The 18,395-nt window shown below is 38.5% G+C and overlaps 1 protein-coding gene across 1 annotated transcript; it reads left to right on the top strand.

Annotated features, from left to right (window-relative positions):
• The first annotated feature begins 218 nt into the window (after positions 1–218).
• Positions 219–14,301, top strand: LOC112263995 (neuropeptide Y receptor type 1-like). The gene is made up of 2 exons (XM_024440610.2): positions 219–268; positions 12,330–14,301. Exon 2 carries the CDS (start codon positions 12,504–12,506, stop codon positions 13,620–13,622), a length of 1,119 nt encoding a protein of 372 aa, XP_024296378.1. The 5' UTR covers positions 219–268; positions 12,330–12,503; the 3' UTR covers positions 13,623–14,301.
• The last annotated feature ends 4,094 nt before the right edge of the window (positions 14,302–18,395 follow it).

Raw genomic sequence — 18,395 nt, 5'->3', positions numbered from 1 at the left:
TGTCACATTATCACAGAGAATAAACTTCTACATCAGCCTATCAGATGGGCAAATTATTTCACTAGAAATCAGATCCTTTGTTTAGTTCTCACTGTATGGTCGCTTTAACGCTTTACGAGAGATCACCATGTTATGCTTGATATCGACAAGCCACCTCCTACCTTCCTGTGCATGCTTGATAAAATCTTCTGTGGAGATTCTCAATATTCATTCCTCCTGCAAACCGGACCTTGAGTGTGAAGTTCGGGAAAGGGGGATACAATAAAAGGTAAGCTTAGAATATCCTATTGGCAATGCATTATTATTTTTATAGCATTGTAATTACGCCAGGAATGATTTATTAAACCATGGGAATGTGAATGGCAAAGTAAAGAGACTGAAGTTAGGTCTTCAGATGGTTTTCTCCAGCTGTGGGCAGATGTGTAGTCGACGGGACTAAGCGCATTTATCATGGTTGGGATAAGCTATTTGTTATAGGCTCAGAAGATGTTGAAGCCCTTTATTGAACTACAGTTAATATGTTGCTAAATTAGACAATAGCCAATTTCTTCTCCCCTCTATTTAGATTACACTTGGAGTGGGGTGATGATTTATTATACTGTCACACTGTTTGTGCCTTCAATGTTCAAAAGGAGACGTTCCTTGTGCGTCTGCATCATTTGGCAGATGAGACGGAACTGTAGACTATAGCTTACGAATAGTCAATGGGGGCCAAGGAAAATCTCAGTGAGATGTAGAGAAACGTTCAGCAAAGCGGGTTAGAATCAGACTTTTCTACTTTTATTCTCATATTAGGTCGAACAATTAACTATTGGCTATGCTTAGCCTATACAGAGTGGCTAAAACAATTGCTTTGAGGACCTACATAATAGGCTATTGTTATATTTGTTGGGATATATGACATTAAGAAACGGTGAAAAGGCAATTACTGAACTAATGCGTTAATTAATGCCTCAAAAACAATAATATTCCCTATTGATGTTCAACTCTGTATTGAGTATGATGCAGGCTAACTCACTCTGTGTGTCTAAGCTAAACGGTTCCAAGAACTTAATCTGCATCATGACACCCCTCATTACCCCCTGTCTGTATTTGCTTTAGTTCAATGAGATATCCGCTCTTTGGGTATCTATAGTCAGGCTATAATAAAATTTTGTTGAGATAATGCCAATTTCAAGATTCAACACACATTTATGGGACTGTATGGCATCATGTGGTGGCAAATGCAATACAATGTTGCAGGAAGTGGCTGAATATCTACATAGTAAAGTCACTTTTTTATACAACGGGTGATTTAGAATTTCCATTGTTAGAGCCTATCCAGCCCATGATATACTAGACAACATACCCATGGCCAGTACATTAATAAAAAGTGCCATTGTTAATGTCTTTACCTAGATACACACTTACTACTACTACTTCTCTGGGCAGATACACTGCCCAGCTATTCAATTTAGAAACTTAATCTCCACTGTGAAAAGCATATAAAACATTATCTTCAACGTTTGCAACAATGTTGCAATATTGAAATTCGATCCCCACTGTGTCCCATAGTAATGAAGGAGTCGAGATAAGACAGACAGTCGTCTTTTCTCAGCCAGTCGAAATCATGAATCAGCACAATTTCTATGGATATATACTGAATATACACTGTACAACGGCATGTCAATAGAAAAACTATCTTGCTGTCTTTCCAGCTTCAGTCTGAAGTGATTGTGTTACTTGTATAGTTGGCTAGCGAGTTCCAGAACTGCAAAGTGGTGCAACTGTTGAGAATCTGAGTCTATGGTTGTTGTTGGGGAAAGGGGTTGACTGTGTATGAGTGTGTATGTGTGTATGTGTGTGTGTGTGTGTGTGTGTATCTCACAACTGTTGCAAGGGAGTAAAAGATGTTAGGGACAATACAGGATGATTCCCAATAATTGATTGCTAATATAATAATTGCTTGCCATAATGTAATTTTGGTAATGGCGAGACTGGTGAGAGGTAAAAATCCTTTGCATAAATTGCCTACATTACTACAATATATAAATAGCTAATTATGGAAAATAAGATAAACAGGATTTAAAATATATATATATATTTTTTTAATGTCTATATATAATACAAATTGAGGTGAGGGCGATGGAAATGCATTTGGCGGTTGATCTCCTTCTGTTCTGTGGGTGGCACTCTGTGCTCTTTTCGAAGGATGGGTCCCGGTCTCTTCGGGGCTATGGGATCCGGGGGGTCGGGGGTGGTCTGGCGGGCATTGGGATCACAACCCAACTCGGGATGAGGAGGGGTTTTAGCAGGTGGAATAGTGGGGACCAATTGGAGGTTTACTTAGTAGCAATGCAAATATCATGGTTCAGATATATAGACAATCATCATGTTACTTTTTAATGGTACGTTTACCAACATATATTTTGATAAATATAATTGAAACTTGTGTCTCATTATGGTAAGTGGTGAAATAAGTATAGCCAGTTATAATTGTAATGGCTTAGCAGATAACAAGAAAAGACGATCAGTATTTACCTGGCTATAAGAGAAGCGATTTAATATCTATTGTTCACAGGAAACTCATTCAACAATTTTAGATGAAGTTTTGTGGAAAAGGGGCTGGGGGGGACAAATTATATTTCTCCCATGGGCAAAGAAATTCAAAAGGGGTGATTTTAATTAACAGTAATTTTGATCCCAATATGCAAAATGTCCTAACAAATATTATTATTATTATTTTAAATATGTTATTGGACAATAAACAGATAAGGCTTATTAACCTATACGTTCCAAATAATGATGATCCAAGCTTCTTTGAAAGTTTATATGAGAATGTATCAACTCTACAAGCAACACTAGACTATATTATTATGGTGGGGGATTTAATATGGTTTTAAAAACCTCTATGGACCGTAAAGGAAATCACACTGCAAACTATCACACTCAGGCACTTAAGGAAATCATGAATGTCATAGATATATTGGAATTAGTGGATATATGGAGGCTTAAATACCATGACCTAGTGAGATATACATGGCGGAGGCTTAATCAAGCTAGTCATCTTGATTACTTTCTTATGTCATTCTCGCTGGCACCAAAAGTTTTTTAAAAAGTGTTGATAGGGGACAGAATGCGGTCGGATCGTCACATAATTGGCATATAAACTCAGAAAAGAAAGAAACGTCCTCTCACTGTCAACTGTGTTTATTTTCAGCAAACTTAACATGTGTAAATATTTGTATGAACATAACAAGATTCAACAACTGAGACATAAACTGAACAAGTTCCACAGACATGTGACTAACAGAAATTGAATAGTGTGCCCCTGAACAAAGGGGGGGTCAAAAGTAACAGTCAGTATCTGGTGTGACCACCAGCTGCATTAAGTTCTGCAGTGCATCTCCTCCTCATGGACTGTACCAGATTTGCCAGTTCTTGCTGTGAGATGTTATGCCACTCTTCCACCAAGGCACCTGCAAGTTCCCAAACATTTCTGGGGGGAATCGCCCTAGCCCTCACACTCCGATCCAACAGGTCCCAGACGTTCTCAATGGGATTGAGATCCGGGCTCTTCGCTGGCCATGGCAGAACACTGACATTCCTGTCTTGCAGGAAATCATGCACAGAACGAGTAGTATGGCTGGTGGTATAGTCATGCTGGAGGGTCATGCCAGGATTAGTCTGCAGGAAGGGTACCACATGAGGGAGGAGGATGTCTTCCTTGTAACGCACAGAGTTGAGATTGCCTGCAATGACCACAAGCTCAGTCCGATGATGTTGTGACACACCGCCCCAGACCATGACGGACCCTCCACCTCCAAATCGATCCCGCTCCAGAGTACAGGCCTCGATGTAACGCTCATTCCTTCGACGATAAACGCGATTCCGACCATCAGCCCTGGTGAGAAAAAACAGCGACTCGTCAGTGAAGAGCACTTTTTGCCAGTCCTGTCTGGTCCAGCGACGGTGGGTTTGTGCCCATAAGCGACGTTGTTTTCAGTGATGTCTGGTGAGGACCTGCCTTACAACATGCCCAAAAGCCCTCAGTCTAGCCTCTCTCAGCCTATTGAGACAGTCTGAGCACTGATGGAGGGATTGTGCGCAGTTGTTGTTGCCATCCTATACCTGTCCCGCGGTGTGATGTTCGGATGTATCGATCCTGTGCAGGTGTTGTTACATGTGGTCTGCCACTGTGAGGACGATCAGCTGTCCGTCCCGTCTCCCTGTAGCGCTGTCTTAGGTATCTCACAGTACGGACATTTCGATTTATTGCCCTGGCCACATCTGCAGTCCTCATGCCTCCTTGCAGCATGCCTAAGACACGTTCACGCAGATGAGCAGGGACCCTGGGCAACTTTCTTTTGGTGTTTTTCAGAGTCAGTAGAAAGGCCTCTTTGGTGTCCTAAGTTTTTATTACTGTGACCTTTCCTACCGTCTGTAAGTTGTTGGTGTCTTAACTACCGTTCCACAGGTGCATGTTCATCAATTGTTTATGGTTCATTGAACCATGTAAAACAGTGTTTAAACCCTTTACAATGAATATCTGTGAAGTTATTTGGATTTTTACAAATTATCTTTGAAAGACAGGGTCCTGAAAAGGGACGTTTCTTTTTTTGCTGAGTTTATATTACTCTTGCAGAATTTCCACATAGGCGAGGATATTGGAAATTTAATCAAAGCCTACTGGATGATAACTTGTTTATAACTAGGACAGAAGAATTTATAACTGACTTTTTCCGACATAACATAGGTACAGCAGATCCCCTTATTATATGGGACACTTTTAAATGTGCCTTTAGAGGCCATGCAATTCAGTACTCATCAATTAAAACAAAAGCAATTTAAATCAAAATAATCCATATTAACAAAGGAAATTTAAGGACTAACAGTACAGTTAGATATAAATAAAAACTGTACCATAGAGGCACAGAATAAGTTAGAGGAAAAACAAAAAGAAATGGAGAAACTTATTCAAGAAAGATCCAGCGTAATATATTATAAAAATAAAGTGAACTGGATGGAATATGGGGACGAATATACCAAATTCTTTTTCGATCTTCAACATAGAAATGCTACCAAACAAAATGTATTGAAACATGTTACAAATGATGGAGTCACACACGGTTCACCAAATGATATTTTGAAAGAGGAAGTAAAGGAAGAACTTTAAGAATATGTTTCGTTTCAGTCTCCTCCATCTCCACTAACCGAAGCTAATTGTATGGATTTTTTTCCTATTAATAATGTAAAATGAACATCTGTATGGAAAGACTCATGTGAAGGCCAAATTACAGAGGAGGAACTTCTTGATGCAATTAAAGCCTTTAAGGCTGGGAAAACTCCAGGGCTGGATGGCATACTAGCAGAAGTATACCAATGTTTTTATATACTCAGAGGACCATTATTAACATGTTTTAACCTCAATTGGAGGCCTCTTACACTTCAGTGTTGTGATGCAAAAATCCTAGTTAAATGCTTGGCGCATAGAATTAAAAAGGTATTGTCAGATATTATTCATCCTCGTCAGACAGTTTTTTTTTACATGGATGACACATTGGAGACAAGTACTGGAAACAATAGAATACTATGAAATATCGGGGAAACCAGGCCTGGTTTTCATAGCTGATTTTGAAAAGACTTTTGATAAAGTACGACTGGAGTTCATATAATAATGCCTAGAATATTTCAATTTTGGAGAATCTCTTAAAATCTCTTAAAATGGGTTAAAGTTATGTATAGTAGCCCTAGGTGTAAAATAGTCAATAATGACTACATCTCAGAAAGTTTTAAACTGTCAAGAGGAGTAAAACAAGGTTGTCCACTCTTGGCATATCTATTTATTATTGCCATCAAAAATATTAGCTGTTAAAATTAGATCCAACAATAATATTAAGGGATTAGAAATCCGTGGCTTAAAAACAAATGTGTCATTGTACACTGATGATTCATGTTTTCTTTTAAAACCACAATTAGAATCCCTCCACAGCCTCATAGAGGCTAGATTAAAACCAAATTATGATAAGTGTACTATGGGGTGTCAGGTAGCCTAGTAGTTAGAACGTTGGACTAGTAACTGGAAGGTTGCAAGATCAAATCCCTGAGCTGACAAGGTAAAAATCTGTCGCTCTGTCCCTGAACAAGGCAGTTAACCCACTGTTTCTAGGACGTCATTGAAAATAAGAATTTGTTCTTAACTGACTTGTCTAGTTAAATAAAGGTAAAATATATATTATGCATTGGATCACTCAAAAATGCAACTTTTACATTACCGTGTAGTTTACCAATAAAATATTCTGACGGGGATGTGGACATACTCGGTATGCAAATCCCAAAAGAAAGAAATGATCTCACTCCAATAAATGTTTATAGAAATAGATAATAGATAAGATCTTGCTTACATGGAAAGGAAAATACCCGTCTATTTGTGTAAAAATAAAGCTGATTAACTCTTTAGTCATATCACAGTTTACCTATTTTCTTATGGTTTTGCCTACACCTAGTGACCTACTTTTTAAATTATATCAACAAAAGAATATTCAATTTTATGTGAAATGGCATACCAGACTAAATTAAAAGGGCCTATTTATATAACAACAATGAATTCGGAGGGCAGAAATGATTAAATATTAAAGCATTAGACCTCGCACTAAAGGCATCAGTAATACAAAAGTTATACTTAAATCTGAAATGGTTCTCTAGTAAATTAGTAAGAATGTCTCAACCCCTGTTCAAGAATGGCCTTTTTCTCTTTATTCAGATTACAACTGCTTACTTTCGGTTATTTGAAAACAAAATAATCTCGAAAATATAGATATTTTTTAAACAAGCTTTAGAAAGTTGGTTGCAATTTCAGTTTAAATGTCTGCTCTACCAAAATTACAACCAACTAATTGCAGCATCATCACAGAAATGGAAGAGGCAAGTAGAAGGGGAGAAAAGTAAGGAACTTGTCTGTCGGCCCTACATTTAAGACAATTAATGGTAAAAGAAAATTGTGATAAATAAAAACATATACCAATTTAATTTAAGGACCAAAACATTGACAACTATGCCATATAAAGTGCAAAATAGTTGGGAAGAGATTTTCGATGTACCCATTCCATGGCACATGCTTTATGAACTAACACGCATAACAATGCCAGATTCAAAACTTCAAGTTTTTCAATTTAAATTATTATTCAAAATTCTTGCAACCGGTAGAAGGTTATAAATATGAGGGATATAATCTTCCCAAGCTCTGCAGATGTTCCTGCAAGGTGGCAAAGTCATTAGATCATTTATTTTGGTACTGTCCATACGTAGCACGTTTTTGGTCAGAGGTCCAAGAATGAATGAAGAATTGCAATATTTATCTAGAACTAACGCTGCAGATAGCCATACTGGGTGATTTGAAAAGTCATAGTCAATCAATCAATAATATAATAATTATTTTAGCTAAAATGTTTATCTTTAATTCACAATCTGTAGAATCTATGAGAATAGAAAGGTTCAGTACTTTTGTGAAGCATCACAGCACAGTTGAAAAATACATGGCAAATAGAAATCCAAAATGGATGGTGTTAAGAGATAGATGGGAGGGGTTGAATGGAGCTGAAAGGTGGGACTAATAACAACAAGATAACCAATGCAAAACATACAGGGTCTGTAAAATGTGTATAGGTTTAGAAATTTTGTTAAATAGCACAGTTACAAATAAAAATAAAACTGGATGGACATCAGAAATAGATGGATGAAAAACAAACAAAATATAACTATTGTAAAATAGATTGTGTCTGTAAAATGTGTAAAATATGTATAAACTGAAGGTAGAAGCCTAAGTGTTATTGTTTCTTAGTTACTCCAATTGGGGGAGGAGTGGTAGGGTTTGCGGGAATAATAAAGATATATATTTTTTTTAAAGTGTGTATATGTACATATATACCACAATGCAATTGTAAGCATACTAGGCATTCTATATTATACTACAACATCAGTCTAACTCACAATGGGTGTTGTGTTGGCTGAATGTTCAAGGCAGGTCCTCAATGTTCTTCAGCTAGTGAACCTCATCTTGTGTTCGACAATGGCAGCTGGTCTGGCAGAACTTCACATTGGCTCTTGCCAGCCCCATGCGGTATTTACCTCCTCCGGGTCAGATGATGTTGAGTCTACAGGATCTGTACTACTAAAGCTTCTGTCAAGGTCATCACACTAGTCAGTTTATGTCATTTTACTACTGTCCCAACCAACACACACTCAAACAAGGTACTATATCAACCCCCCCCTCTTGTGTCAATAGATCATGCTAACTACAATACACAATACCCACCCCCAACAGACACCAGTCACCCACACCATCCCCTCCTTACTACACTGAACAAAAATATAAAACGCAACAAGCAACAATTTCAAAGATTTTACTGAGTTACAGTTCATGTAAAGAAATCTGTCATTTGAAATGAGTTCGTTAGGCCCAGTCTGTGGATTTCACATGACTGGGAATTCAGATATTCATCTGTTGGTCACAGATAACTTAAAAAATAGGTAGGGGCGTGGATCAGAAAATCAGTCAGGATTTGGTGTAACTATTTGCCTCATGCAGCGCGACACATCTCTTTTGCATAGAGTTGATCAGGCTGTTGATTGTGGCCTTTGGAATGTTGCCCCTCTCCTCTTCAATGGCTGTGCGAAGTTGCTGGATATTGACAGGAACTGGAACACGCTGTCATACACGTTCATCCAGAGCATCCCAAGCAGGCTCAATAGGTGACATGTCTGGTGAGTTTGCGGGCCATGGAAGAACTGGGATATTTTTAACTTCCAGGAATTGTGTACAGATCCTTGAGACATGGGAACATGCATTATCATACTGAAACATGAGGTGATGGGGCGGATGACTGGCACGACAATGGGCGTCAGGATCTCGTCACGATATCTCTGTGCATTCATATTGCCAATGATAAAATGCAGTTGTGGTCATTGTCTGTAGCTTATTCCTGCCCATACCATAACCCCACCGCCACCATGGGGCACTCTGTTCACAACATTGACATCAACAAACCGCTCGCCTACACGTCGCCATACACATTGTCTGCTATCGACCAAATACAGTTGAAACCTGGATTCATCAATGAAGAGCACACTTTTCTAGCGTGAGGCCATCAAAGGTGAGCATTTGCCCACTGAAGTCGGCTACGACGCCAAACTGCAGTAAGGTCAAGACCCTAGTGATGACGATGAGCATACAGATGAGCTTCCCTGAGACGGTTTCTTTGTGCAGAAATTCTTTGGTTGTGCAAACCCAGTTTCATCAGCTGTCCAGGTGGCTGGTCTCAGATGATCCCGCAGGTGAAAAAGACAGATGTGGAGGCAGTGTGGTTACACATGGTCTGTGTAAGGCATGTTGGACGTACTGCCAAATTCTCTAAAACAACGTTGTAGGTGGCTTATGGTAAAGAAATTCACATTAAATTCTCTGGTAACAGCTCTGGTGGACATTCCTGCAGTCAGCAAGCCAATTGCACACTCCCTCAAAACTTGAGACGTCTGTGGCATTGTGTTATATGACAAAACTGCACATTTTAGAGTCGCACAAGGTGCACCTGTGTAATGATTATGCTGCTTAGTCAGCATCTTGATATACCACACCTGTCAGGTGGATGGATTATATTGGCAAAGGACAAATGGTCCCTAACAGGGATGTAAACACATTTTTGCACAAAATCTGAGAGAAATAAACTTTTTGTGCATATGGAAATTTCTGCAATCGTTTATTTTAGCTCATGAAAAGTGGGACCAATACTTCCTACATGAACCACCATCCATTTGGGAATTCAATTTCAATCAGGGTTATATAGCATCACAGAATCTACAGTGTGACTGTCACCATAATCATTAGAAACAACCCTGGTTAAACCCCAGGTGGAAGTGGTTTATTCAAGGCTAATTCATTTAGATTAATAAATAACTTAATTTCTCACTGAATAGCAATCAATCTGTTGAGCTCAAATAAAATCAGATACATTAACATGAGATAATATTTTTCATGAGCTAATTAAATTCAAAGGGCTGGTACGGGAGGACCATAAATAATGGGCAATAGGTGCCAGTGGATATGGTTCAGCCGCCATAAGTCTGTCCAGAAGTCTTTAGAGCAGGTTTATTCCAGATATAATGGTCTATTAAGTATCAAAAGTAAATGTAATTGCTAAAATGTACTTAAGTATCAAAAGTAAAAGTATAAATAATTTCAAAATCGTTATATTAAGCAGACCAGATGGGCACGATTTTATTTTTTTAAATGTTATTTACAGAATACCAGGGTCTCACTCCAACACTCAGACATATACAAATGATGCATGTGTTTAGTGAGTCCGCCAGATCAGAAACTGTAGGAATGACCAGGGATGTTCTCCTGATAAGGGTGTGAATTTGACCATTTTCCTGTCCTGTTAAGCATTCAAAATGTAACGAATACTTTTGGGTGTCAGAGAAAATGTATGGAGTAAATAGATCATTATTTTCTTTCGGAATGTGCAATGGGCACAATCGCCAGGTATACGGTGTTTCCTCTGACGCATTGGTGTGGCTGGCTTCCGGGTTAAGTGGGCATTGTGTCAAGAAGCAGTACGGGATGGCTGGGTTGTGTTTCGGAGGACGCACGGCTATCGACTTTCACCTTTCCCGAGTCCGTACAGGAGTTGCAGCAATGGGACAAGACTGTAACTACCAATTGGATACCATGAAATTGGGGAGAAAATAAACATACCAAAAAGAAAATGACTTAAGTAGTACTTTAAAGTATTTTTACTTATGTACTTTACACCACGGATGTTATATCTAGTGTATGAGACAAGGCTTTGTATTTGAACCCACGCACACACACAAATAGTCAAGCCGTAGGAAAACTTAGGGATGCTCACTCTGACATAGAGGGGCAGTGATTTGGAATAGCTAAGCCGTGATTGGCTGAGAAAGTTGGGTGACTTGTAGGTACCACTATGGTGAAAATAAGGGATTTTGGGCAACAAACTACTAGAAAAGGGGTGTTGAAACAGCCTTTTTAACATCAAAGGTGCATTTATCCACAATGGATGCTTGGGAAATGTCACTGTAATAAGAGTGTCAATAAGGATAAGCATAATAATAATGACCATATTTTATTTCAATTAAAATCAAGAGGTTGCTGTGCTTTGAAATATGACATTGATATTGTTGCAGTAAAAGAACATGGGTTGATTTTGGAATGGAATGCTGATCTTATCCTGAATTGCTAGCTCCCAAGACGTGAAATTAATCAAATTCAATTGCTCTCAGGAGCAATGTTGTAGCCTTGGGCTGAACATCCCTGTAACTTATATTTCCCTCACTAACTTTAAACATCAGCTATCTGAGCAGCTAACCGATCGCTGCAGCTGTAAATAGCCCAACCAATCTACCTACCTCATCCCCAAATGGTATTTATTTACTTTTCTGCTCTTTTGCATACCAGTATTTCTACTTGCATATCATCATCTGCTCATCTATCACTCCAGTGTTAATTAGCTAAATTGTGATTGTGAAAGAGGAAGAAATGCTGTATATCCATTGTGTATATGCTACCCAGCAGGATTATATCCTTTAAGTATCTTCTCATTTAAATGTCTTCTCATGTTTTATTCTGATGGCAAATCATTGACACGGTTATTGTCACGGAAATGTACCGCCTGTGGAAGGCCTTGTCTTTGCTCTGGGGGTTGAGATGATTTACTGTATATCATGAGGCCTTTTGATAATAACACATTTCAGCATTCCTCCATGCTGCTTACTTGATGATACGCTGTTAATGCATCCTTAGTTATAATTGCTAGTACTCAAGTAGACAGAGATATACTGCACATCTGCATGTTTTTCAGTCACCGCATCTTGAACCTCTCACATCATTCTCCTCTGTTTTGCAATAGTCTACTCTAAGAAATGGATTTTAGTGCTTACACAAGCACCTCAAGAGCCAAAACAAACATGAATGAATACTGCAATGATAGCCAAGGCTAAGTTTTGTTTTGAACAATTTCAAATATATTGGCGTATCTACTCACTCTCTTATATTTCAATTTATATTGTGTATGCACCAAAGTGGAAACTATTGAACCTGATATTATAGAAAGCAAAGATTATATTACATTTTAATATTGTTTTACTTTTTTACTTAAAGTGGATCCTAAAGTAGAGTATTTTCCTGCAGCCAGCAGTTTTCAGAACAGGAGTTAACATGGTTGCAAAGACAAGTCCTTTATTTCTCCTAGGGTTATTAAATAGCTGCATTCGCATTTGGGAAATCAGCTTGGTGAAGGATTTAATCTTTTGATTGTTGTGTTCTCTTTCAGACGGCAAAAAGACTGCAATCAATGTTCCAGCCATTACTAAGAGTACCGGTATGATTAAAACCACCGCAAACTCAAACATACAATAAAGACATTAGATAAAATATTGAAGTGGAAGGGAAACATACAAATATATTTGGATCCCAGTCTAAAAAAAAATACGTTTGGACTTCTAGCATGGAGGTGTCCCATGTGAACAATAGCAGTCATCACGCCTGGTGGAAAGAGATGCCTTGGGGCGACACAGACGAGTGCACCTCCTTCTGGAGTGGCACCACCTTCCTGATAGTTGCCTACAGCGCACTGGTCGCGGTTGGCCTTATCGGTAACACCTGCCTGGTGTTTGTCATCACACGGCAGAAGGAGATGCGGAATGTCACCAACATCTTCATCGCCAACCTGTCCATCTCTGACATCCTCATGTGCATTGTGTGCCTGCCTGTAACCATCATCTACACCCTGATGGACCGCTGGATCCTGGGGGAGGCACTCTGTAAGGTCACACCCTTTGTCCAGTGCATCTCTGTCACGGTTTCCATCTTCACCCTTGTCCTCATAGCCATGGAGCGCCACCAACTCATCATCCACCCCACTGGATGGAAGCCCATGGTGCGCCACTCCTACCTGGCTGTAGCCATCACCTGGTTAGTGGCCTGCTTCATCTCTCTTCCTTTCCTCTTCTTCAACGTCCTCGACAACAGTCCTTTCCAGAACATGAGCCTCCCGTTCAATCTCTTCACTGACCACTTCATCTGTATGGAGCGATGGCCCTCAGAGCACAACCGACTGGCCTACACCACCTCCCTGCTGCTCTTCCAGTACTGCCTTCCCCTCATCCTCATCCTGGTCTGCTACCTGCGCATCTTCCTGCGTCTCCGACAGAGAAAATACATGGTGGAGCGAGCCAGGGACAACTGTCAGAAGAAAGCCAAGGGGTCAAAGAGGATCAATGCCATGTTGGCCTCCATTGTGGTAGTGTTTGCCCTCTGCTGGCTCCCCCTCAACATCTTCAATACCTTGTTTGACTGGAACCACCAGGCCATCCCATCCTGCCAGCATGACATAATCTTCTCTGCCTGCCACCTCACAGCCATGGCCTCCACCTGTGTCAATCCCATAATCTACGGCTTTCTCAACAGTAACTTCCAGAAAGAGCTAAAATCTACCCTATACCACTGCCGCTGCTGGGGGTCACCAGAGAGTTATGAGAGCTTCCCTCTTTCTATTGTCAGCACAGAGGTCACTAAGGGGTCAACCTTGAGCAAAGGATCAATGAGCATGAATGTACAGTCCTGACCCATTCAGAAAAGGAGAGAGAAAGTATAGAACTTCAATCCCCATTGTCTTAACCATCCATTGAAGGTTGACTTGTTGAGCTTAATGCTGGAGCAAGAGTTGACATGGCTGGAGTTGTTCAAATTAGTCACAGGGGATTGTTTTGTGTCTTAACAATCAATGGTTGGTCTCTTCGGTGGGCATGGAGAGAAATGGAAAAGTAAGAACACTGTGACCTAAAATAGATTTTACAGTGTCCTCAATTAGATACAGTGCATTCAGAAAGTATTAACAAAACATGGCCAGTGATTAAAAAAATCTAATCCATTTTAAAATTCAGGCTGTAAAACAAAAAAATGTGGAAAAAGTCAAGGACGTGGTGTTACAGCCTGAATTTTAAATGGATTAAATGTAGATTTTTTTGGTCACTGGCCTACTCCATAATATGAAAGTAGAATGATGTTTTTTCAAAATGTTTACAAATTAATTAAAAATGAAAAGATGAAATGCCTTGAGTCAATAAGTATTCAATCCCTTTGTTATGGCAATCCAAAATAGGAGTGAAAAGAGTAAACTACTGCTTAACAAGTAATATAAAGTGTTTAACATGTTTTTAATGACTTCAAACCTACAGGTGTCCTTCCTAACTAATTTGCCAGATAGGAAGGAAACCGCTCAGGGATTTCACCATGAGTCCAATCATGACTTTAAAACAATTAGAGTTTAATGGCTGTGTTAGGAGAAAACTGAGGATGGATCAACAACATTATAGTTACTCCACAATTCTGACCTAATTGAAAAGAAGGAAGCCTGTACAGAAAGAAAAAAAATCCAAAACATGCATCCTGTTTGTAACAAGGCACTAAAGTAATACTGCAAAAATTGTGGCAAAGCAATTAACGTTTGATCCTGAATACAAAAGTGTTGTATTGGTTTGGATTTGACCCAAACATATTACTGAGTACCACTCTCCATATTTGTAAGCATAGTGGTGGCTGCATCATGTTATTGGTATGCTTGTAATCGTTAAGGACTGGGGAGTATTTCAGGATAAAAAAAATCAACTGAATGGAGCTAAGCACAGGCAAAATCATGGAGGAAAACCTGCTTCAGTCTGCTTTCCACCAGACAATGGGAGACTAATTCACCATTCAGTGGGACAATAACCTAAAACACAAGGCCAAATTTACACTGGAGTTGCTTACCAAGACGACAGTAAATGTTCCAGAGTGGCCGAGTTACAGTTTTGACCTAAATCTGCTTGAAAACGTATGGCAAGACCTACAAATGGTTGTCTAGCAATGATCATCAACCAATTTGACATAGCATGAAGAATTTTGAAAAGAATAACGGACAAATGTTGCACAATCCAGGTGTGGAAAGCTCTTTGAGACTTACCCAGAAAGACACTGTATTCTGTATTTCATTTTCAATAAAATTACTTTGTCATTATTGGGTATTGTGTTTAGATGGGTGAGATTTTTAAAATTTGATTCCATTTTGAATTCAGGCTGTAATACAAAATAATGTGGAGTAAGTCAAGGGGTATGAATACTTTCTGATGGCACTGTATGTGTTTATACAATTTAGAGCACGTGTCAAACTCATTCCGTGGAGGGCTGAGTGTCTGCAGGTCTTCGCTCCTCCCTTGTACTTGATTGATTAATTAAGGTCATTAATTAGTAAGGAACTCCAGTCACCAGGTTGTCTAGGGCTTAATTGAATGGAAAAAAAGAAAAAACAGCAGACACTAGGCCCTCCATTGAATGAGTTTGACACCCCTGCCTTAGAGGAAGTCGATGAGTTTATGAAGGTGCAAAGGTCTTCTCCAGTGAAAACACTGTGGAGTAAAAGATGTGGATTTACACCAACATAATATTTCAATGTATTATTTAGGTCTCTATTGAATATGTCAAGTTGGGAGGGGGTCGTGGGGGATTGTTTTTGGCATAAAAAAAATATGAGTACAGAATATTGTATGGAACTTTATTTAGAAACACAGTATTTTATTTGTTGTCTAAAGTTTGATAAGCGAGAGGGATATCTAATGAATTGAAGGTGATTTGTTGATGTAAAAATCTAAATTTACAGACATTTTGGCAAATAAAATGTGCCCTGTGAAAAATGTCTGAATACCAGAGCTATAGTGTAACCAGATGTGTTGTAATATTTAAACTTGCGTTGCAGCACATTATAATTTAAGGAATTCTAGGGGTCCACTCACAAAGCCATCCCACTGGGTACAGACATCAGTTCAATGTCTAGTTTTGACTTACATTTTGTTGAGTTGTCAACTAACGTGAATTCAATGTGAAATCAACAAAAAAATCACCATGTCATTGGATTTAGGTAAAAAATTGGTTGAATAATTTACTAAATGCTCTTACGTTGATGACCTTTTAAAATTCCAAGCAAATTTTCCACGTTGATTCAATGTCATCACAAATTTTGGGGGGTTGAAATTATGTGGAAACAACGTTGATTCCATCAGTTTGTGCCCAGTAGGATGTTTGAATAATGTGTCATTTTGAGATTGAGCTTTTTCTCAATGTTTTTACAGAATTTGCTTTTATTATCCAGCTCACACTATTCTTCCAGCCCTCCTTGTGTAATTCCTTCCCTCATTCCGAGACTCATGGAATATGCATGTTAAGGGATGCCAAGTGCCAACCACTTCCAATGGTTAATTTGTGATATTGATGAGGGTTTAATGGGATAGTTTTCCAAAATAATTTGTCAATGATTTCCTTCATAGATATGAATAATGTGATCTTTACAATGGCAAATGATTTGGCTAAGATCACATCATGTCAATGAAGTCCTCAGAATTGGTTTGTAAACATACCAATGTAACAGAACAGAGTTATAGAGTTTCAACAAGGAAAGACCTTGACAAGGACTAACATTGAGAACTACTGATTTAAAGCAGAGTGCCCGTCACGGACATTCTACCCACCAAGGTTTACTGCTAAATATATTACTGTCTAAGCAGCTGACTTTGATAATAAAATGTGCTATCCAACAACCATATATCAAGCACCATATAACAAAAGAAAGAGAGCAGTAAATGAATACACTGTACTTTATGAATGCAGCACATGGAACAATATCCTACTGTATATCCTTGCTCTCTCACTGAGGTCCACAGAGTCTTTTTATGCACAGTAATATACCTAGTGCCATGTTTAGATGCATTGTGTGCATTGAACTCGATATGTCTCTTGCATTGCCATGTGGGACAATTGGTTTATAATATTAATTTGGAATCAATCATTCAACATTTCCATCTGTTCTCCCTCTAATCTACTCTCGTAAACAGATTTTCATCCATTACCTTTTGGCAGTTGCAAGAATGATTATTCAAAATGATCCAACTGGAACTCATTCATGAATGTGTGCAATATTTAGTTATTACTAGTTTTGCAAGGTAAAATGAAGTCCAGTTTGCCATATACAGTAGTGCAAATATCAGGCCATATTTTGTCTAAACATTTGTAAGATAGCTGCGTTTCTGTTTTCCTATTATGAAAAAATGTCAATTTAAATATATGGCTCTTAGCCTCTGCATAATGTTATCCAATGTGCAAAGAACGTTTTCTGTCTACTGTGTAGTTAGCAATGAGCTTTTAGAAGCAAGATGAAGTGTTCTACATTATCTGTATTCCTTTCTACAGCGATAATCTTTTACAATGAAAAGTTACAATACCAATAGATGTTACAGTAGCTATACGAAAGTTCAATAAAAAGTTAATAAAAAAGTTATATTGTATTGCATTTCATGAGTTTTCCATTCTCCAGGTGCTCTTAGATATAACAAAGTAATGTCAAATGTTTATTAGCATTCTTATTTTTCCAAGGTATTTCACCATGATTTAGAGTGTGAATCATTTACAAAATACAGCTCCTTTACCAAATACAGGTTTTACAGCAGTTTAGTCAATTATATCCACATCCCAGAGAGAGAGTGGTAGTGCTTAAACGTCCCACATAAAAAAATACTTCAGTTTACTATAGTACTTACTATGGAATTCTATAGTCCACATTGAGGGATACTACTATCATGTAGTGCTTACTATAGACTGTTTGTAGTATACAGTAGAATACTACAAACTTTATTATGTGTAGTACTTACTTTAGAAGTGTCTAGTATACTAGAATACAATACTGTAGTATCCCTCAATCATGTAGTGCTTACTTTGGAATTTTGTTGTATACTTGAGAATACTATACACCGTATTATCCCTCAATTGTGTAGTACTTACTATAGTACTGTGTAGTATACTGGAGAATTCTATACTACACCCTGTAGTATCCCCCTCAATCATGAAGTGCTTACTATATAATGATTTAGTATACTACAGTCTCTCTTGATAATGTAGTGCTTACTTTAGAATGTTTTACATTTACAGGAGCATTTAGGGTTAGGTGCCTTGCTCAAGGGCACATCAGAATTTTCATATAGCTGGCTTGGGGATTCAAACCAGTGACCTTTTGGTTATTGGCCCAACACTCTTAAAGATGCACTATGCAGAAACACTCCGACGTTTCCTGGTGGGTGGGTTTAATTTGTGGAACGTTCCAACAGGAATCTGTTCCAAAATTTTTGTAAATAACAAGGTTGCCAACAAGCAATGCAACCTCTCCTGGTTGCAAAAATTCTAATAGATCACCTAATTTTAGTTTGTTTACAGAACAAGCAGTCATTGTGTAGTGAATCATTGTACCATCTAAACCGCTGTGAGATATATTTTCCATAACCAAAGATATAGTATATTCAGCTGTTTAAAGCTGGTG

The sequence above is a fragment of the Oncorhynchus tshawytscha genome, linkage group LG12, assembly GCF_018296145.1.
Source record: "Oncorhynchus tshawytscha isolate Ot180627B linkage group LG12, Otsh_v2.0, whole genome shotgun sequence".
In the NCBI taxonomy this organism is placed as follows: domain Eukaryota; kingdom Metazoa; phylum Chordata; class Actinopteri; order Salmoniformes; family Salmonidae; genus Oncorhynchus; species Oncorhynchus tshawytscha.
The sequence above is the reverse complement of the archived record's forward strand: the minus strand, read 5'-3'. Positions and strand labels throughout refer to the sequence as shown.